Source organism: Phyllostomus discolor, chromosome 5 (assembly GCF_004126475.2).
Source record: "Phyllostomus discolor isolate MPI-MPIP mPhyDis1 chromosome 5, mPhyDis1.pri.v3, whole genome shotgun sequence".
In the NCBI taxonomy this organism is placed as follows: domain Eukaryota; kingdom Metazoa; phylum Chordata; class Mammalia; order Chiroptera; family Phyllostomidae; genus Phyllostomus; species Phyllostomus discolor.
The window spans coordinates 82,744,910-82,767,055 of record NC_040907.2 but is presented as its reverse complement, the minus strand read 5'-3'; the positions used below and the strand labels follow the sequence as shown (position 1 = coordinate 82,767,055).

The 22,146-nt window shown below is 48.4% G+C and overlaps 1 protein-coding gene across 6 annotated transcripts in view; it reads left to right on the top strand.

Moving 5' to 3' along the window:
- Window positions 1–21,874, top strand: part of PHACTR1 (phosphatase and actin regulator 1) — a 297,087-nt gene extending 275,213 nt beyond the window's left edge. For all 6 annotated transcript variants that reach the window (XM_036026498.1, XM_036026497.1, XM_036026496.1 and 3 more), the window contains 5 exons: window positions 6,351–6,406; window positions 11,004–11,065; window positions 15,452–15,592; window positions 17,650–17,726; window positions 18,471–21,874. In XM_036026498.1, coding sequence (XP_035882391.1) covers window positions 6,351–6,406; window positions 11,004–11,065; window positions 15,452–15,592; window positions 17,650–17,726; window positions 18,471–18,486 — 352 coding nt within the window. In that variant the 3' untranslated portion in view covers window positions 18,487–21,874. The remainder of the gene's footprint in view (window positions 1–6,350; window positions 6,407–11,003; window positions 11,066–15,451; window positions 15,593–17,649; window positions 17,727–18,470) is intronic.
- The last annotated feature ends 272 nt before the right edge of the window (window positions 21,875–22,146 follow it).

The following is a 22,146-nucleotide window of genomic DNA, read 5'->3' as shown; positions in this document are numbered from 1 at the left end:
CAGCTGCCTACTGGACATTTCCCCTGTGATAATCACAAATGCATTCTGATTCAACAGACCCATGCTCAAACTCACAGTTTTCTTCTACCCTTCCCCTGTTCTTCCCCAAATGCCCAGGTTCCCTTCTAGCCTCCCCCATCACAATAAATGGCATCACTCTTTATCCCGTTGTATAAGTTATGAAACCTAAGAGATCTCCTAAATACCCCCTTCTTCCCACCCTGTACATATATGCTATGTCTCCATAGTGTGTCACCTTGGCTTCCTAAGAACTTGCATGCCTGCCACCATAACCTAGCCATGTCCATCACTACCAGGTGTGAAAATAGCCCTCTGAGGCCTCAAATGTCCTCTTGCCTCTGCCAGTCCATTCTTTTCACAACAATCAATGTGATCTCTTATAAATCTAAAATGTCCATTTGCTCCTGTCTTTACCCACCCTAAAATTTAAACTCTTCAGTGGCTTCTCATTCTTCCTCGAGAAAAGATCAAAATCCTGAGCACAAGCCTCCACTCACCAATTTTTAAAAATTGAAATCTGGGAGTTCCAGCCAAGATGGAGGCATAGGTAGAAACCCTTCGCTTCCTTGCACAACCAAAGGAAGGATAACAACCAATCTAAAAACAATAAACAACCAGAAGTGCCAGAAAATCAAACTGTGTGGAACTCTGACAACCAAGCAATTAAAGAAACATTCCACCAGACCAGTAGGAGGGAGACATGCAGCTGCGTGGGCAGAGAAGACTCCCAGTGAAGCAGCAGACCCTGTGGGCATGGCTGGCTGAGAGGACCTGAGGCAAGGCAGCAGACTGTGTGAGCAAGGCAGGACTGGCTGAACAAGAAACTAAGACTCAAAGCTAGCTGTCAGTTACAGCAGGGGTTGCCAGACTGGGGTTGCCACAGCGGGAGAAACTCTCAGTCTCACACCAGAGTGTTCATTGGAAAATGGGGCTAGACCAGAGCAAGTGAGCTGCATTGTTCCCTCTCCGACTTCTCCCCCACAGACAGCACCACAATGTAGCCAAGTGGGTTGCCCTGCCCCCTGGTGAATACCTAAGGCCCCTCCCCCTGATAACATAACAGCCAAGGCAAAGAAATATGGCCCAAATGAGCAAAACTCCAGAAAGAGAACTAAACAATGAGGAGGTAGCCAGTCTATCTAATGGAGAGTTTAAAGCCCTGGTAACCAGAATGCTCACAGAATTGATTGAGCTCGGTCACAAAATGAAGCAACAAATGAAGGCTACCCAAAGTGAAATAAAGCAAAATATTCAGGGAACCAACAGTGAAGGGAAGGAAACTGGGACTCAAATCAACGATTTGAAACAAAAGGAAGAAATAAACATCCAACCGGAACACAATGAAGAAATAAGAATTCAAAAAAATGAGAAAAGGCTTAGGAACTTCTGGAACTACTTTAAACATTCCAATATCTGAATCATAAGGAGGAGAACAAGAGCAAGAAGTTGCAAACTCATTTGAACAAATAATGAAGGAAAACTTCCCAATCTAGCAAAGGAAATAGACTTCCAGGACATCCAGGGAGCCCAGAGAGTCTCAAAGAAATTGGACCCAAAGAGGAACACACCAAGGCACATCATCATTAAGTTAGCCAAGATTAAAGATAAGGAGAGAATCTTAAAAGCAGCAAGAGAAAAAGAAGTAGTTACCTACAAAGGAGTACCCATAAGGCTATCAGCTAATTTCTCAAAAGAAACCTTTCAGGGAAGAAAGGGCTGGAAAGAAGTATTCAAAGTCATGAAAGGCAAGGAAGGACCCACATCCAAGATTACTCTACCCAGCAAAGCTATCACTTAGAATGGAAGGGCAGATAAAGTGCTTCCTAGATAAGGTCAAGTTCAAGGAGTTCATCATTATCAAGCCTTTATTATACGAAATGCTAAAGGGACTTATCTAAGAAATTGAATAAGATCAAAAACTATGAACAGTAAAATGACAACAAACTCACAACTATCAACAACTGAACCTAAAAAAAATAAAATCAATGAAAACAAAAAGTAAGCAAACAGCTAGAACAGGAACAGAACCAGAGAAATGAACGTCACATAGAGGGTTTTCAGTGGGGAGGGGGAAGGGAGGAAAGGAGGGGAAAGGTACAGGGAATAATTGGTAGGCATAAAATAGATGGGGAGAAGTTAAAAATGTTATAGGGAACAGAGAATTCAAAGAACTTCATGTACAACCCATGGACATGAACTAGGGGAGGGGAATGCTGGAGAGTTGGGGGGTGCAGGGGTTGCGGAGGGAGCATGAAGAGGGGGAAGCTGTAATAGCATAATCAGTAAGATACACTAAAAAGAAAATTCCTGGGCACAGCCTACATGGGCCTCATGGCCTGGCCCCTGCCCTGTTTCCCACCATCCTTCTTCGCCTTATTCTCTCCATTCCAACAACCTGGCCTCCTCCGTCCTTGCAATCAGGGCACGGTGTCATTTCCTCTGGGAAGCTTTTTCTGGTGACCTAACTTGGTCAGATCCCAGTATCACTGCCCCAGGTGACTCACCATGGAAGCCCTTACTATAGTCACATCTTATAGTTAGTTCTGTGACTGTGTGATTATTGACTGTCTCCCCAGCCCCTTCCAGTCTTTAAGTTCCAGAAGGACAGGACCTTGATCTGTGTTTGCTCATCACTGTGCCCCAGCGTCTAACACAGAACCTAACCCAGAGCTGGCACTCAAATGATTTGTGAAATGAAAGAACAAATTTACAGTTGGATATGGCTGAGTACATAGCATTTGCTTTTAAGAACAGGTCTGGGTGGGAATGAGATAGAGGAGGACTGATGACATAATTCCAGGGACATGAGAAGGGAAGGGTCCAGAAGGCAGAGTAGAGACAGAACTCCAACATTATCTCCTTCACAGTTTTGCCGTGCGCTCAGCTCCACTACCACACATGTACAGATCTGGTGGACCCTCGGAGGGCCAAACTGAGATGTTGCAAGAATCTGTAGTGCCTTCTGAACTGCCATGAAAGTCTAAATCATCTCCAGCTGACTTATCGTTTTGAGGACATTTTATTAGAGTTCAGCTCCTGAAAATTATGGATCAAATTTTAACATGCAAATTTTAATCACTGTTATACACCTCTAAGCTGAGAGGTCCTTAAGAAGTGTTGGTGCCCAGTCCTCAGTAGGGCTCTTAGTAGATGTTGGGTAGACTGGTGGATAGGAGAAGGAAAACAAAAGTTAGGATCCTTAAGATGTGGTGATCTCATCCAGGGCTCTCAAACTGAAAAGCCCACACGGGCCCGGAATGATTGGAAAGGAAGAACAGGACAGATGTCACTGTGCACGCACGTATTATCTGAGTGAGTGCTGGGGACTGGGCTCTTGGGAGCGCACACACCCTATCTAAAGGCATTTGGGTGGGAAATTGTAACATCTGAGCATGCCAAGGAGAACTTAAAGTCAAATCCAACCCAGCAGACGTCAGCTTGCAACTTCTGACTGGTAAGGTATGATGGTTGTGGTAGTCAGAATATCAGCCCCCTAAAAGATGTCCATGTCGTAATCCTCAAACGGATGAACATGTAACCTCCGATGGCAAAAGTGAGTTTTCAGCTGGATTAAGTTAAGGATCTGAGATTATTCTGTATTACCCAGGTGAGCCCAGTGTAATTGCAAGGGTCCTTCTAAGAGTAGGGAGGAGGGTCTAAGGCAGAGGGAGGTTGAAGGTGTAACATGGCTGGTTTTGAAAAGGCACGGGGAATGCAGCAAGCCTCTTGAAGTGGAAAAAAGCAAGGGAACAGATTGTCCCCTTCTTCCAAAAGAAACACACTCCTATTAACTTGCAGTTTCAGCCCAATGAAATACATTGGACTTCTGACCACTAGGGCTGTAAGATAATACGTTTGTGTTATTGTAAGCCACTAGATTTGTGCTCATTTCTTATAGCAGCAATAGGAAGCTAAATACACTGGTTAAGAGTATTCAGACTACAGAGACAGAATACCTGGATTTAAGTCCTAGCTCTGTCATGTGCTAGCTTTGTGGCCCCATTGGGGGTGGGGTTAAGGTATGCAACTTCCTCAGTTTCCTCATTTATATGATGGAAATGATAGTACATACTACCTCAAAGGGCTACTGTGAAGATGAAGTGAATTAGCATACATACAGTTCTTAGAAGCATGCCCACACATTTTAGGCATTAAATCAGCATTAGCTTATTAAATTACTATTTATTATTTGCAGAAAAAAAAGAACATAGGCCAGGCAGGGTCAAATACTTTGTCTTAGGAAAATAGGCTCAGAGCAGAGCCAGAACTAGAACTCAGACCCCATAACTCCTGTGCTGTTCAGTGCTTTGTCATTACAGTGCCACAGTACCATTTTCCTACCGAATTTATTTTCAGAGTCAAAACAACTAATTACAGCACATGCCGTTCCAGTGGGCTTAGCTGCATTTTGTAGCTATGATTATTAGCCTTGAGGTTCTCAGACCCTTTCAAGAGAGATGAAACATAACTAAAGGTGGGTTTCATCAGAAACTATGTGTGTTTGACCAAAAGCCTGCCTAGTTAATAACAGAACTTTGTCTGGTTATAGTAGAGTCCCTCATTGTTTTGTCCCCTCCGGACATAACCCATAAGAAAAACACAAAGCAGACAGAACCAGGCACACGTATCCAATACTGAAACGGTGGGCTGCTCGGGACAAGCCAGCGGGCATATTCTGCAGACATTTCTGGGCACAAGACTCCAAAACACTGGCCGACCTTCCAATATGCACTCTCCACCTTGAATCCAGAGGGCTTGTTCAAAACATATTGTCCCCAAAACCCTAGTTTCATTTAACACCTGGGTTTTACGAAATGGTCTCATAAAGGTAGCTGCACATCCCTATAAAAGAAATAAGTATTCTTGGGGAAAATACACTGAAAGATGAGGTAGAGCCCATAGGAAGCTCATTCTAAGTGGAGTCAGTGGCTGCATTCCAGACCTATGATGCCAGTTTGCTCAGTTGTGTGATCTCAAGCTCCCTCCTACGGTAGGAGAAGGCTAGTTTAGGAAGGACTTCAACACTGCTGAGTCCAAATTTAGAACCTCCAATATGGTGAATTTCCAAATGGGCAGCTATAAATGTAAAATACTTTGGAATACAATTTCTAGCAGTTTCCAGGGTGTGGACCAAAAATTCTTTCTCTGGCACTGAAACCCATTCCTAGTCATCTACAGCCTATGCAACGGTATCGGGGGATCGCAGAGCATATTGTTTTCGGGCCCAGTGCAATAAAAAGTGACAACAAGATTGAATTGAAAATGTTTACACTTACATCTGGGTCTTTCTTCAGATTCCATGATGTAAGAATCTTGCCAACTACAGACACTAGTAGCCAACCCTTGGGGAGAGGCCAGACTCTCTACTCGGGGAGAGTGCTCCTTTCCACCGCATGGGTCCCACTGGAAGACTTCAAGAAGCCTCAGACTCCACCCTCAATGAGCTGACACACCTCATCCCAGTGGGTGATGCAGAGTGCTGAGTAATTGCAGGGTTGTTACATAATTTCCAAGAGCTTCAAAACTGCGAATGCCCCTCGAATGCCGGGGCCCACTGTGTTTGCGCTGACTGTTCCTGGAGCCTCACACTGCTGCCATACAAGCTCACAGTTCTCCCCTCTGGTGACCTGGCCATTCACTGGTGACTTTCTTGTCACTGTGTGGTGCCTGCCCAGTGTCTGTCCCCACCCCCCTGCTGTTGCATCATAGCAAGTTCATGTCCTTGCTGTGTTTCACTTGTTACAGCTAAATTACATGCCGTGCCCGGCAACAGAAGTGTCACTTCTGTTCCTGTTCATTTGTCATTCCATGTCTAACAAGGCTGAGTGGTGATGGGTGAGGACAAGAAGAGCAGCTATTGTTCTTTGCAGACAGACAAGCTTCTTGCTCCTCCTTGGGGCCACGGGCCTCTTTCTGTTCTAACTGGGTCTGCACAGACAAGGCAGGAAGTGAGCTCTAGCCTCAGGGTGGGGAGAGAGAGGCAGAGGCCAAGGTCCCCAAGTGAAGAGGCCACAAGGAAAGAAAGGGACTTCTGTGAAGAGAAGTCCACTTGCCTGGAGGCACTGGAGGAGAGGGCTGGGGAGGGGCCTGCAGGGAGGAAAGAGGAGGGTCAGCTCTGCGGGGCATGACGTGAGGTGCCTTGCCTTTCCTGGAGTTGAAATTGAGGAACTGAGGAGGCGTCAGTGGCCAAAGTCAGTCTTTCAGAGCCCAGGATGGAACGAGAACTCCAGCTGCTGACTCCATCTCCTGTATCTACAAGGGCCAGAGGGATTAATGACCCAAGGAGGATATGATATGGTCCAGAAACTTTTCCTGGATTTTTTCCGCAGGCGGCTGAGCCAGAGGCCGACTGCAGAGGAATTGGAGCAGAGGAACATTTTGAAACGTAAGTGACTAAGCCCATGGCAATTCCTGATGTGTTTGTGGTGGCTCTCACTATGATTTAATGTAGGCCACAAGGTCTGTCCCTTGTGCCTGTGCGGTAATGACTGAGAACGTCTGATGGCTGAGGCTTCGTCCCCATGTGTCAGAACCTCCCAGACCAGCTCCCCATAGAGAGGGCAGATTCTCATCCACCCAGCTCTTTCGAAGCTACAGGCTGTCCAAGCACCTTTTCTATAGTGGGCTGTGAAGTCAGAGAGAAGATGAAAATTTGTTGTAAAAGAACTTATTATTACATGATTTTGAGGAGAGTTAGCACTGCCTTTAATCCAGAATTGGCTTGAAAGCTGCCAATACTACATTAGAAGCAAAGATAAGGCAGGTGGCCGTTTGAAACCTGGGGCTAGAACACGTCACTTTCCATTGTAGCTGGCCACTGGTGATCGGATCCCTCTCCCTCTGAACGCTCAAGTTAAAGTCTAGGAAAGCATTTCCAAGTGCTTTATGTTCATCTCTCAGCTGGCTTCTGGTGTGCCTGACTAAGCTCTCACTCAAGAAAAACTCACTGTCGCAGAGGACAGAAACAAACAAATGAGGCCCTTGTTCGGTTTAGGACAGAGATATTTGAAAATGTACAGCAAATCCAGATGGTGCTTAAAATATACAGGGGTTGGCAGAAGCAGGTTTACAGTTGTAATACAAATAAATAATACAAGAATTAATAAATAATAATACAAGAATAAACCATTTCACTTAACAACTGTAAACTACTGTTGCCCACCCCTGTTTGTATATGAAATACTAAAAGAAATCAAGCATCTCATGGACACCTGTATGCCTCAGTTTGGTGGTAGATACTGAATACTTAAAAAACAAAACCTCTGCTGGCACTCTGCTCTGGCATGATGACCACTCTCACCGACACTTTCCTCGGGATGGTCAACAAATAATATTTTTAGTTTAACTCATGACGCTCTCTTCCCATATGCACATCCCCTCCAATTTCTCTCCAGAAAAGAAAAGTAGATGTTCTGCAGAAATTCACAGAAACGCTGTGCTATGCACGTGTGCCTGAGCACGCGCACACTTTCCCATCATGTGAAAACCTCGGTTTGCAGTGCGTGGGTATTTCCACTTAGACCAAACTTCAGCGAAACTGTTCTAGATTTTACTGGTCTGCCCTTCTTCACTGTGGTCTTGTGACCTGATCGGCATGGAAGGTTACTGAGGTTCAGCTGTTGAATTTCCCCTGGGAAGGCTATGGTGGGAGGTGTGTGGGCGGGAAGCCCCTCCAGAGCACCCACCTGTGTGGTGTTTGCCTTCGCCAACACCCCGCCTCCCTGCGCCAGGCAGGCCACTATCCCCTCTCTCTCGGTGGGTGGTGTTTTTAGGGTTGGTCTTCCTCAGGCTCGAGTGCACCTCATGCGTTTTCTAGGATTCCAGGAGCTTATGTATATATTTTTAACCAAGGGATGTTTATTGAAGCTTCTAAACTCAATATGCTATAAAACAGAACTTTTTCAGATGATTTCCATGATCAAGGAAGCACTTAACCTGTGTGATGTCTCCCTTTCTGCCCCAACCTGATACCTGATCTATGATAAACTCTCCGTTGCTAGAGAGAAAGAAAAAGAGAAAGTGTCCCTTTATTCCTAAAATCACAAATCAGGTAAATAAGCTTCCTTCAAGGGGAAGCTAAAAACTTCCAGGAGATTGTTCAGGTTTCAGAAACAGTTCTCCTCCCAGCAAAGGTATGGGTTTTGGAAAGAGAGAGGATCAAATCCCCAGCCCACCCCACTTCCCCAGCCCCTGGGAGACCACGAGCTGACACTTGCATTGGGTTTTATTTCCATCCAGAAAATGCTCAAATCTTAGAGACAGTTAAGTAAGCCCGAGTGTCTTAAATTCAGGAGACTGAAGAGGCTTAAAAGATTGTTTCCACTTTTCCTTCTCTTTCCTCTTCCTTCTTGTCCTGTTCAAATAGCTGCAAATTCAAGAAATGCTTGAGCAGATCCAGCTTGATCATTTCATAGTTCCAAATCTTTTCAGAAAAAAAAAAAACCTCATTTTTCCTCTTGGTTCTCATTTCTTCTCTGTATTCCGGAACATTGTTTTCCTAAATATGTTTTTCTATTTCCCCAATCTGATTGTGATAGAAGAAATTTTTAGTGGGCTAAGAAAGCACCCTGAAGCACATTGTTCTAAAACTTACTTTCTGAGCTCTCAGTCCTGTGCAACGCCGCCCTGCCCAGGCCTCTGGAGAAGGTGCACAGAGACGACGGGCTCTGCGGCTGGCCTCCAGATCCCACTCCCAGCCCCGCCCTGCCCAGCCCTGCGGACAGGACTCTCTTTGTTCAGCAGCCCGGGAGGCAGTGCACACGTCTAAGCACACACTGAGCACACTCTGATGGCGGCAGCGGTGATGACATCATGGCCTCCCCTGGCCTCTCTTCCCACTTGCCCACTAGGGTTGTCTTGGTTCCATTGGCCTGAGAAAATATACCCTGGGTTTGTAAATGGCTTTGAACTAAAGGTATAGATTCCATAGGTGGCCTTGGGGCCCCACCCCTGAGAAGGGCCTAAGAAATGCAGACAGGAGATGATGGTCCCATGCTCTGTCACAGAATGCCATTTGTGGCATGGGAAGAAGCCTATAGGGCGAGGAATCCCTGACGGGAGTCTGAGGCCAGTACCCAGGAATGAGGAGGAGGAGGGCCAGCTCTGAGCAGACTTTGGCAGGGGGAAGAGGCATGTCTCCTCGTGAGAAAAAAGGAGGTGGGCTGTTTGTCTAACTAATTAGCTATGTGTGGTGTGAGCAGCCACTTAACCCCCTGGGCTTTCACATCCTCATTTACAAACTAAGAGGGGTACACTAAGTGGCCCTAACATTCTGTGAGTTTGTACATTGTAACCAAGCACCTCAAGCTGCCTCCTAGGCACCCCCCTCTTCCAGACTGGACCTCCCTCCTCCCGCCCTCCCACCTGCAGATGTGGCTGTCTGGCTCTCCGTTTCTTCTGGGTCTGGCTGCCTGCCTCCCATCTTATTTATCGCTGATAGATTAGTTCATATTAAGATATCAATGGCTGACTAGTTTAATGGGTTTTTATCTAAGAGAAATTTGCATTTTTAAAGGAATTCTGAGAGGGAGATAGGATCTTTAAACCCAAAGGGAGGAGCTTCCACATGGGTGGTTTGGGGCCCTGTGGGCAGGGCACAGTGGGGACCTCTGGTGACCTCGGCCCACAGCAGGCCATGGGCTTCTCTGGTGCTGCCCCAGACAAGATGCTCATCCCCACAGGCAGCCAGATCATGCCTCTGTAGTGTCGCCCAAGGGCCTGAGTTCTGCTCTGAACTGCCGTCTTCCTTCCAGGAGGAGCTACAGCCACCTGCGGTGGGCGTTGGCGGTGGTTGTGGTGGCCGCTGTCAGGGCTGGCGAGGAGGGGCAGGCTGGGACCCCGCTTCCGTGCACAGCAGCTTCCCTCTTTCAAAGATCTGCCCTGTGCTCAGACAACAGAATGGCAAGTGTGCGCTGACACGAAACGTTTAGCTATCGAAACATAGTTTAACACTAGTGATTTCACAAGGAGAGAATGCGTGCCCGGGCACTCCTAGTGTGCCCTGCGCCAACACCAGCTTGAAGCGGCTGTCTTTCACTCACGCCGTTCTAAATCTGGTGGGGGAGAACCAGAGACATTCTTTGACTTCTGTGATTTTAGGCGTTATGTGTATAGCCACACTTCCATTCCAAGGCCCGGAAGGCAACTGACGTACCCAGGTCATTCGGTTAGCTGGAAGGGAAAAACAAGCCCGAGTTCTCTGCCCTGCGCATCTCTGCTCCCTTCCCCAGACCCTCTAACCTGCAGCTCTAAACGTCTGATAAGTAAGTCACCCCACATATTAAGCTGGAGACATTTAGGCTCTGGACTCTCCTCGTCTGAGACACTCGTTAAAGTCTAAATGCAGGCAATTGTATCCTACTTTCTGGCCTCACACGTGCTCAGTGGACTCCTTGGAAGATTCAAAGAATTCATGGGATCAGGGCTTTCGAAAGGTGAGCACTTTGAAATTCCTTTCTGTGCAGCCAGGCTCACATTTGGCATTGGCTGGACCTCACTGTGTCCCCACAGGTGACAGGCACCCTGTGGGGCCAGCCTTGGGTTCTACTCCGAACAGTGCACCAGACACAAGGGCCACGTCACAAGGAGCCCCTGCAGTCACTGTGAGACTGTGAGGCTTCCAAAGAAGGGTGCCTTGCCTCCCCCCAAATACCCATGTCATGGCTAACACCCCCACTTCCCCACCTCATTTGGGACCTCCCCCCTTGCCTTGTAAGCCATACCTCACCCAGCATTTCTGCCTCAGAGACTTGAAACCCATGTGACAGAAAGAAAACAAAGTAAGACAGCCTGCACACCACCACTTGGAAATAATGTAGGAAGTTTGGAAAGTGTCCCCACAGGCCGAAGTCTGGCCCAAGACAGAAGCCTTCTCTTCCCCTTTTTACATTGCGAGGTGCTTGGCCCAGAGCTGCACAGGTTCAGATATGCTCTGTGTGCAACACTGTTTACAGAATCAAAAGCGTCTTCCATGTTTCTTTCAGCTCGGAATGAACAAGAGGAACAAGAGGAGAAAAGAGAGATCAAGAGGAGGCTAACTCGAAAGGTGAGAAAGTTCTCCACCAAGAGCTGGGACAGGAGGTGGGGGTGCTTTCCACGCCTGTGTGCCCTGCTGGCCGCAGTGGCCTCGCAGCTGCCCGTCCCCTTGCAGGCGGCGCGCGTGCTCCCCCACCTCGCTGTCAGAGCGTGCAGCTGCCTGGCTCTCCAGGACCTCTCCAGGGGACCGTGGCCCACTCAGCTGCATGACCTTCAGTCCTTTTATCTGGTGACATTCTGTGTTGCATGACTTTGTGACACTCACCGGCCCCCAAGCAACTTGATGTCAAGTGCATTAAATTTGCAATTACAGTGAACATTTTATTTTTTAAAATCTACTGTTACCCCATCAAGCAACTGGAAACTCATTGTCAAAATTGGTAGCACAAATATAACACGGTTATTTGCTGTGACCTTGGGAACATATGAATTTCCCTTGCCTCCCCTGAGACTGTTCCCTACCTATTAGCTAAGAACTGTTAGACTCCATTATGCTAAATCCAATTTGGAGTATTGAATTAGGAAACATCCTAAAGTACTGATAAATATTATGAAGATATCTGAAAAGCACTTAGGAAAAAAGTCATAAAACTAGAATTTTTATATATTTTTAATGCCCAAAATAGACAGCTTGGTGATGCCCTGCAGGCCCAAATGGACTGGATTCTACCCGAGTGCCCTTGTTCACAGCACTTTTATTTGAGGCTCTTCCTGGATGATGTTGACAGGTTAAGTGACGACACACAAGCTATAATACTATGTTCTATCTAATGAGAGGGGTTTGAATCCACCTTCCCCAGTGGTCATCTTGAGAGAAAGATTCTCAAATCTCAGACAGTTAAGAGTCCCATTAAAATTAATTTTAACAGTTTATTCATGGATTTCTCTCCATAGAAATATTGCACAAAGGCAGAAATTCAAAGATCCTAAAATATCATACCAATTATTAAGGTGGTGACTTGTGCTTCTCATACTCTTAGAGCATCCCAGACTTCTGGTGGCAAGCCAGATGCCATCCCAATTGAAAGTAGAATAAACAAGCTCCTGAAAGGCCAATGACAGGCCAGGATCCCCATGGTGGGAAGCAGAACAAGAGCTTCGTGACCTCTGTTCACCCAGAGGCCCTCACCCCAGTCACAGTCTGAGTCTTTAAATCCTTAAGGCCACCCAGTCTTTGGACATGGGTCACCCTTTGCCTGGAGACTGAGGAGTGAGGAGGATGTGGGGGAGGGAGATGCATTAACTTGTTCTAAGTGTGACCATGAAATGACTGTGGTATCAAAAAGAGGCTCATTTCTAGTACAGAAAGGTCCACACATTCAGAAAAATGTTTAAATCCAGTTTTCATTAAGTCCATTGGAGTTGATTGCTGGGACCTGAAAATTCTCCCAAACTTTAGAGTTTCTAAAAATTAGTATAAGGGAAATACTTAAACATCCATCTAATTCTTATCTCTTTAAGAGAGTATATAATTTTGTTGAGAAAAACTTGACAAATTGCATAACTCGGCAGGGAGGAGGGTGCCACCCCACACCCGTCTCCCCGGGGTGGGCTGCACTGGGGACAGGCAGCTCAGCAAGCTCATCGGTTCGGCAGGTCGGCAAGGCACGATAAACACCTCCCCTCCTCTGGGTTTCCTGCCCGTCCTCCTGCCAGGAACACTGCCTTGTAATTTCAGCATTTCCCTCCCCGGGACTGGCTTGGCAAGTTAGAAATAATGAGCTTGAGTTGGTGGGGGGCGGGTCGGTCACTGTTCTAAGGGAGAGACTAGAAGAAGCTCTCACTTCTCTTTTTGTGGACAGAGCTGTGAGCCTGTCAGCAGGTAGGGAGCCCACCACCTCCTGGCTCCGGGCCAGTTCTTTTTCTCGAGGGCCTTTGTCACACCGAGACCAGATGCCAGTGATGGTGGCTGCCTTTCAGTAACTTACCCTCCGCCCAAGGACTTCCTCCGTCCAGTTCCATTTAATCTCAATGCACTGGTGAGAAAGGTGGAACCCAGTCGCTGGTGCTGACAGCCGCAGACCAGTCATTTTCTTCAGCAAAACTGATATTCTCCTAAAAATTATGTTTTGTCTTTTAATAGAGGCCTGCTTCCCCTTCTAAAAAAATAATGCTAGCTAGCTAAATGGGTAGATAAATGGGAAAAGATGAGGAAGGAAGGGAGAGAGGGAGGAAGGAAAGAAAGAAATCCACTTGGGTCAGGTTATATTAATATTGAAATTTGGGTCTCAATTATTCTTTTGTTGAGTATTTGCTTGCCAGTGATATTACTGCTGCCATAGATTGATACATAGTGCTACCAACCCCTGCTCTCTGCCTCTTCTTCCGGTCCACCACCCCTAGAAAATCAACTTTGGCCACACAGATCACTTCCTCAACATCTGAGGAAGGGCCTCGGGTTCTCATGCCCCGATGGCTGCAACCAGTCACAAGGTAAAAGGACATCTCCTGCACCCCACGTGGCCGGGGCAGGAACCCATGCTCCCATGGGGTCCCAGTGGCCCACACACCACCTGGGCCTCTCCCCGCAGAAGTGGGGCCCCTCCTCACCCCCTCCCCCAGCAGGGGGGTGAAGTGGGTCATTGACTTGGGGAACTCATGTCTAAGGTCCCATGGGATTCAGGCATGAAAAATAGTCCCTGGCCTTCAGAGCTGACAGTTTTCCGTTCACTCCAGACTCTGCCATCGACAGGCTATTAGTAAAACCCAGGTCATGATTTCCAGAAATATAAACTACAAACCTCACGCTTACAACTTTCTTGTGTCATGGCACACTTCGAAAATAATTCCTTTCGTCCAACACCCTGGGGTAAACCTTGGTAGTCCTAAGCAGCACAAACTGGGGATTTTGAGTGGGAATCCTTCTTTATCTGGAGTAAATATGGTAAACATTAACTGGCTTTATGTACTTGAACAGTAAAACCAAAGCTCCCCACACTCACATTTTTGAGTCAGGCCGGACCTCCATTTCTATTTACAACAACCCCGGCCGTAGAGCCTGGGTGGCCTATGGTTTCCTGCAATGGGCTGGCACTGATGCTGAATGTGCCTCCACGAAAACCAGGGCTGCCTCAGGACAGACCAAAGCCACTGTGAGGAGAGCCACATGCGGTCCAGGCATGTGAGTCCTGCCATGGCCCCAGAGGCCTCTGATCCCCACATCTTCCCACCACTGGCCAAAAGCGCAGTGCCAGCTGCCTTGGTCCTGTCTGCAGCTTCACAAAACATATCACCATCCTAGTTAATACCTGCTAGGCAAGCACCTGGTCATGCTCCTTGGTGTAGGCCAGTGGGCAGCAGGTTGGAGCCTACTGGCACCGGCGGAGGTGTGGCAACTGCATGGGAAGGGTGAAGCAGGCAGGGTGGTTGGACTCCCTTGTGTGTGTCTGTTTTATCTGCCTTTGTGGTAAGATTCTATCTGACCACATCTTAATAGAATTAAATACAGTCTAAGGCTTGGAGGAAAAATTACTTGTAAATAATATTGGTTAAACATGAATTGCTTTTAAATAATACCAATCGCACGTGAATTGACAGCATCCTGAAGAGAGGGCAACTATGTTGCTCCAGAAGAAACCCACCCAGTGACTGGAGGAGAGAATAGAAACATCAGCCTTACATTGTTAACGTACAAAAAAGGGGGCTAGTGAGAGACATCAGGAGATGGATAAATACAAGTTCTCTTTTTACGTGCTTCGTTCCCTCGCTGCAGACCCATCCAAAGGCCCACCCCAAGGCTTCTTTGGCATAAACATAGCCTGGCTCTGCCTCGGTGGCCCGACCTCTCATTTGGACTCCTTGAGGAGCAGTCTCCACATTCCCACTCCGGCAATTCCCCGGAGCCTGCATGGACACTGTTTTGTGTCTAAAACACATCTATAAAATGATTTGCAAACCCATCTTTCAGAGAGCACTAAATTTGACACACGGATATGGACTCGCAAATCCAAAGTAAGACAAAACCTTTGTGTAAGGTTCCTGTCACCTGATGCCAGAAGCAGGACAGGTGTGGAAAAATCCTCAGCAGATACCCACACCCACAGAGGGACAGCTGCTTGTAAAGATGGAGATACTACTGTGTACCTAAGAAAGAGACAGCCAGGCTGTCCACCTGGCTGGGCCTGGAGCAGCTCAAGGAATAATAAAACTCTCTCTCTCTCTCTCTCTCTGTCACTGTGTGTGTGTGTGTGTGTGTGTGTGTGTGTGTCTCATTCTCTCTCAGTTCTAGAAAAGTCCTGGGTGCAGGAATCAGGAGCCTTGGGTCTCCACCCGGCCCTGTGCCCCCTCTCCGTGTGATGTGTCAGTTGCCTCTCTGAGCCTTACTGCAGCACCTATAAATTCACAGATGGATCTAAACTTCTCGGGTTGACTGTGTCCAACTCTCTTCCTCCTGCAGCTCAGCCAAAGGCCCACAGTGGAAGAACTTCGGGAAAGAAAGATCCTCATCCGCTTCAGCGACTACGTAGAGGTGGCAGATGCTCAGGACTATGACCGCAGGGCGGACAAGCCATGGACCCGCCTCACCGCCGCTGACAAAGTAAGCAGAGGGGGCAGGAGGGGGGCAGCAGGTCTCCACACCTTGGTTTTGCCCCTATACTGGATTTCTCTCTTGCTGCCTGGGATGCTGTACTGCAACCAACAGCAAAGCCACCATCACGGTCCCGGTAATGGAGCACTCAGTGCCCGCTGGGCAAGCTGAGAGTCCCATGTCCCCAGCACCTTTCCCCTGGGCTCCAGATAATCTGCAGGGGTCACTGCATTGGTTCTTCACTGTTCTGGAGAAGGAACAAAGTGGACAGTGATACTGGGCTGCTTTACAGAGGAGAGGCAGCGTGGGACACTGTGCCCAGAGAAAGGAATAGCACAGGGGCGGCACAGGGCGGTTCAGGGACACGAGACTCCACACTCACCACGGACCTCCGTGTGGAGGACACTGTCCTCGGCACCTAGTGGGGACTCACAGAACCAGAAGGGACCAAGGCACTGTGCCTGCAGTTTTTGTAACCTAATGGCAAAAACAGGACACGAATCACAGATAGCAAAACACGCCCCACTACACTAAGCCCTCATCGATTTGGAAAACAGAAAGAATAACAATAATCTGAACTTGAGTTTGTTTTATAAGAAATGCAGGGGTGCAGATGACAAGTCATTCTCACCTGTCCATTCAAAGTGTGTTAACATGAAGCTCTGGTTGGTCCTCCTTGGTGGTTCTAGTCCAGTCACCAGCGGGAACTGGTGAGCTGAGAACCTTTTTAAAAAAAAGTCTAAAATAATGACTATGTCCACTGTACATGTGACATCAGGGCAGCTCTGGGGTACACTGCATCTTCCCCGGAAGGTCCTGCCTTCTTGGCCTCACACTCCTCGGAGCCAGTGGCTTCTTCACTGGGACAGAGGAGGGAAGCTGCAGTTGGAGGGAAACTGACGTGGCCCGAGGCAGACACCTCCGGGCCTGGCCACCCACAGATCCCGATGAGGGGGAAGCTCCGCCCTCGCCTTAAACGCAGCTCCCCTCGTACAGGAATTCCTGATGCGCGACCCCGGGTGCTGGCACAGACAGAACCAGCCACAGGCGGCTGCATCTGTTGTGCCAGCAGCAGAGGCCCCAGCCCTCCTTGTCTTGCTCACACTTGCCCTGCAGAGTGCCTGCTTACCGAGGACAGGGTGTCACAGGTGCCAAGGGGAAGTGCAAGGCAACTCCACACGCACATGCCCAACCTCTGAGGCGCTGTTAGGTGGGCAACCCGGAGCTGCTGGGGAGGGAAGGATGAGAGCCGGTGCCTTCTGGAAGCTCATAACCTGGCACTTAAACACTAGTGTGCCCTCCTTCCCTGAGGGGAGCCCATCCGATGCTACCTAAAGACTTCCGCCCTCAAACTCTCACTGCTGTGATATTCCCATCAAAGCAAATATCAGCCTCAGAAAGAGCTCTACGAAAGGGCATGTGTTGCAGACCCTGAGGTGCGAGGTTTCCTCTGACCCCAGGCACCCTTGTACTCCAGACCCTCCTCACCTGTCTCTTCCCTGTCGGTTGCCCAGCCGGATCAGTGGGCAGTGCTCTAAGGGCGAGGTTATTCTGGTTTATCTCAGAATATACTACAGTTATTCAAAACATCCCATATACCCACCATAGTGTAAAAAATATCATCTCAGCACCAAGAAAGCTGTGAACGAATGGAGACCTTATAAATCAAAGGAAACCGGGGAGTAGGGTGGGCGGGTCATCCACCCCTTCCAGAAATATCCATGGGAAGCATTGCTGTGGCTGGGACGAGTTAAGACGGTGTGCCTAAGGAAGATGAGAGGTTGGCACTGAACTTCGTGCCCAGGAGCCCAGGAGTGTGGGGCCGGTGTGCACGCACTCTGGACGCCAGACAGAATTCCATAATCATTTGCAATGTAAATTCAAGGGTATAGGGAATCTCAGTAGGTTCTAAAGGATATCTCAGGTAATTTTTTTCTCCCAATGAAAGAATCCATTTTGTATGGCTTTGTCAAAGATAAAAAAAAAAAAAATTGTTAGAAATGAAACTAAAAGTGAACTCCTTCCCATCTGCCTCCTCTGCAAACTCACGGCCTCTCTTGTTCCAGGCTGCCATTCGAAAGGAGCTCAATGAGTTTAAAAGCACTGAGATGGAAGTTCACGAATTGAGTAGACATCTAACAAGGTTAGTATCAATTGTGGGTTTTCCCCTCAAATTGTAACATTTACTTCCAAACTACCTGTCTGCTCCAGGATTACAGGCCGTGTGGTGGGTGCAGTGAAGGGGAGGTGCAGAAAGGTCAGCATTAGGTCCCCACTGTGGTTACTGAAAGCAGGGGAAGGGGCATTAAAGGCCCAGCCAAAAGCCCCCTTTGGAAGAAAGCCTAAGTGTTTCTACAAGAACTGAAGCTGAGGAGAAAACATCAGTGGCAAAGTACAGCCAGTCAGCAGAGGCCAAACCTAGCTCGCCTCTGGGATTCCATGCCGGCCTCCCAGGAGGCCCTGTGTGATGACGCTTGGGAAAACTGAACACAGCGGTTGGCAGGCTTATGTAAGGTCACTTGGCTAGTCAGTGGCAGAGCCATTGACAATCCTGGTGACACTCTCCTTTGGGGAATCTTTGGAGAAATGGTGCCTGGACTTGAGACACGGGGTTGAGTTCTGCACCTGGCTGCCGAGTCTGGGCTGAGGGCACCAGGGCCACCGGATTAGTCCCTAGGTGTCCAGATGAAACTATTCCAAACCTGAAGGTGAATTCACTGGGTCTCGGGTGCCCGAGCAGCTCTGTGGGCATATGCCTGTGGTAGAGAGAGATTTAAAATTCCCTCTCGCTGTCAGAAACAAGGACTCTGAGGATGGAAAGCTTGAACTGGGAAACCGAGCACCTTTGACAGATGCTTGGTCTTTATTTAAGTATTTGTTTTCCTAGGTTTCACCGACCTTAACAGTCAAAGTCCTCTTGAGTGCTATGCTGTCTTCAAAACATAAATTTATAAGAACCATAAGTGCTGGTATTTATTCACTTCCCCATCACGATGTAAATCTTCTGAACTGCCTTTTTTAAAAAGAAGAAGAAAAATAAAAGGAAACACAATCAGGATTCTGTTTGTGAAAGCACCATGGTTACTGCTCCACGGTCAGAGCTGCTGGCACCACCGCAGACCCCAGACTGGACCCATCGCCGGCAGGGCTGCCAGCACCTGCGGCGCCTCAGCGAAGACTCTCCGGCCCTCGGAGCAGCCCCAGTCCTCTCCAGCCAAGCCCGGCCAGCTCTGTATTCACTTGGGCTCCAGGGAACCTCTTCCTCAAAAGTATCTGTCACCTAAGTCCAAAGAAAGCCAAGGTGGTGGGTGTGGCCTGGGAAGGACTTCACAAGGCAAATGATCTGGTCGGCCTTCTAGACCCGGCCAAACACACTGGCTGCAGGCATGGCTTCTGGTTTGGGATCCCCATAGGAGGAGGATGCTGAGAGGGAGCACTGGCTCAGTTGCACTGACCTTTCTCCCTCTGGCCACCCTCCATGCAGCGAGCAAAAGGGAAGAGCCCTTTTCCCAGGGGGAGTCTGTGGTTGATGGTCAGTCCTAAGAGTGCTTGTGTTCCAGGCATGCGAGGCTGACACTGAATGCCTATTCTGTCCCCTCAGACAGAGGCAAGCTGCCTTCCAGGGAGCTCTGATTTGGAAGGGGAAAGTCGCCATCTGCTCAGTTCAAGTGAACTGACCCATTGTATTCAAAGTCCAATGTTACAGATGATCTTAATGCACACGAACAGCCATCACTAAGGTGTGCCTATAGTATCATGCTCGTGAGCAAAAGGACCATATTGAGGGCACGAAGGCTGAAGGCTGCCGTGAGAAACTGCTTGGCTGAGGTGTCGTTTTCTCGGTACGTCCCAGCGCTGGTGACTGTATGGCTGGGAGTTAATGGCTTCTGAGTGTAGAACCAGTGCCTGCAGGCCAGAAACCATGCCTGAAAGACCGGTGTCCCAGTCACTGATGGGCTGATTGGTACCCCAGAACCACTTGATGGCCTTCTTGTCTCCTGTCTTTGCACTGAAGAGTCTCTATGGGAAAGCCCCAGGGCGTGGCACAGGCCAGCATCATGCCAACACCAGCCATGCCTGCCTTGTGCTGTGCCTCCCTGCTCATATTTATCCACAGAGAACCCTTCCTTGCCCTCATAAGGCTGGTGAGGGTGATTGGAGACATATCCCTAACTGTTCTCCTCACTTGGGACCACAGGAAAGCATGCCCTGTTAACTGAGGGCAGCATGTGCAGGGAGAGAGAGAACAAGTCCCAAACCCTAACGGCCGTCTCCCTGGGGCCCATTGCAGCAGTTCTGTTTCCCTCCTGGGCACTTGCAGGGCCTCCGTCACCAGGCTCTGCCTGGCCACCTGCAGTGGTCTCAGAGTTACCATGATCTTTCCAGGGAATGGGTCGCTCTCCACCACACATGCCCAGGATTTAGAAAGATGCCAGCTGGGCCTTCACAACAAAGAGTTAACCAGTCCCCACCACCAACTGTGTGGGACGCAGGTTACTCTTGGGATGCACGCCATCAGTGAGGCCACTCACTTTCTGCAGGCATTCCCGGCTCTCGTGGCCAGCATTACCCAGAGCTGTGTGTATTTGCAGGGAGCTCCGGGCAGTTCTCCAGGCACTGCCTACCAGCCGCTGCAAAGCTGCATATGCTTTGCTCGCAGCACCTGGAGCAAGCACGCTGCCCCCCGTCCCAGGAGGATGCCATCACTAGACCCTTTTTTTTCTTTGAATGCTGAATCTGAATAGTTACTGACATGGGTAGAAGTACCTTCAGGGAAAATGTGTGTGGTCAGGACTTCAGTGTGGCTGTAAGCACTGTCTTCCCAAAAGGCTTGCTGACGTCTGAATGTGCAAATGATATGACGAAAGATGTAGGGCTCTTTCATTTGACTTCTCTATGGCAGGCACCTATTCGAGGCGGAGGTGCCTGCCTTGCTGGGAGCTGAGTCCAAGCTTCCTCTTCCTGGCAGCTGTGCTTCCAGTGGCTCTCAGTGCCCTGGCGGCAGGGTCAGGCCCTCCCCTGGCCCAGGAGCCAGTCCAGTGGGAACTCATTCCATGACCAGGGCTCCTCCAACCAAGGCCAGTGGCTTCTCTGCTCGCCTGGGTTCTTGGGCCTTTAGGATTCCAGGGGACTTGAGGCCCAAACCAATTTCTGTGGAGCCAGCCAGCTGGTAGTCCAGGTTTTCCGCCCAAAGTGCCCTACTCTTGCAGTCCCCTTTGTTCATGGAAGAAGTTGAACACATGCTCTACTCGTCTTCCTGCAGAGTGCCATTCTCCAGAAGTCACTTGCAGGGTTAGGGGTGCACCCTCCATGCCACTGAGAGCTCCCACCACAGAGGTGGGTGATTTCAGACCCACTGTAAGTGGCTCAGCAGCCTCAGTGGACCCCAGATGGCACCTCAGCTGTCTCTTTCCTTTCCTGATATCTTGAGGTCTTTACAGAAATCTATCCAAATTCCTTTTTTGCCACACTATTATGACAATTGAAAAATGTGTGTTACTTTCCACGATGACAAATTGACATTAATTATGGGGCAGGGAGGATGGCCTACCTGGTTTACAATGCGTTCCTTTTCTGAAAAAGCTGTGTTTTCAAGTAAAGTTTTATTTCCTGTGTATAAATTTCCAGCTGAGCCTCTTGTCATTTGGATTAGCATGAAAGGAAAAATGTGGTATTTCTCAGATCAAAATGTTTCCTTTGAAACAAGACACTGCCCAGCCCCCCGTTGCCTCTGTGACAGACCAGTGCCATCGGTCGGCCTCTGTGCTCTTTCGAAATTGCGCTGTTCCCTCCCAAGACCCCCAAAGCCCTGGAAAACGTGAAACTTTAGCCTTTATATCAGATTAGAGAAACCAAACAGTGTGACGGTAGATGTGGTGAAACCTCCAAGTTTATTTTTCTCCCGCTTATGAACGTGTATCTCTATTTGCTGAATGACAACCGTGGAGTGTGCTTCGGTGAATGGCCGCCCGGCTCCCCCTGCGCACAGCCAGTGTGCCGAGGTCACCTTAAATGAGTCCTTCCTCCCATTTGTCTGTTAATCCCCAAACCGGTTGCTTTTTCCACTTGCTTCCCAGGTGTCTGTACATAGTTTTTCTTTGTATAGGAGAGCTCTCTCGTGTTCAAATTTAACAGACGACGGCTGTGTGAGGAAGACAATGTAAATAGAATACAAATTAAACTGGATCTCTATGGCCTAGGTTTTGTACATACAGAAACTGCATGGTATTTAAATTATTGTTTGTCTCTGATGATGTATGCAGTTTCTTTAAAAACAATTCAAAAAATCTTAAAAAATCATTTTCTTGCCTCCTGTGTGTTCTATCAGCCACCAAAAATCCTTAGTTGGGCTGGGGAAGGGGCATGAAGGCAGGGGCAGGTCACCTCATCTGCAACATTGTACAAGGTGTGGGGATGCCAGGCAATCTCACGTTTCTGGTACTGCTGGGGAGGGAAGGGTTGTTGCACGTAAGTTAACTTTCTACATGACATTTGTGTGCCAGGACTTTCTTCCATACATTTGTTTTAAGAATGTCTAAAATGCATTGCCCAACTATCTGCCC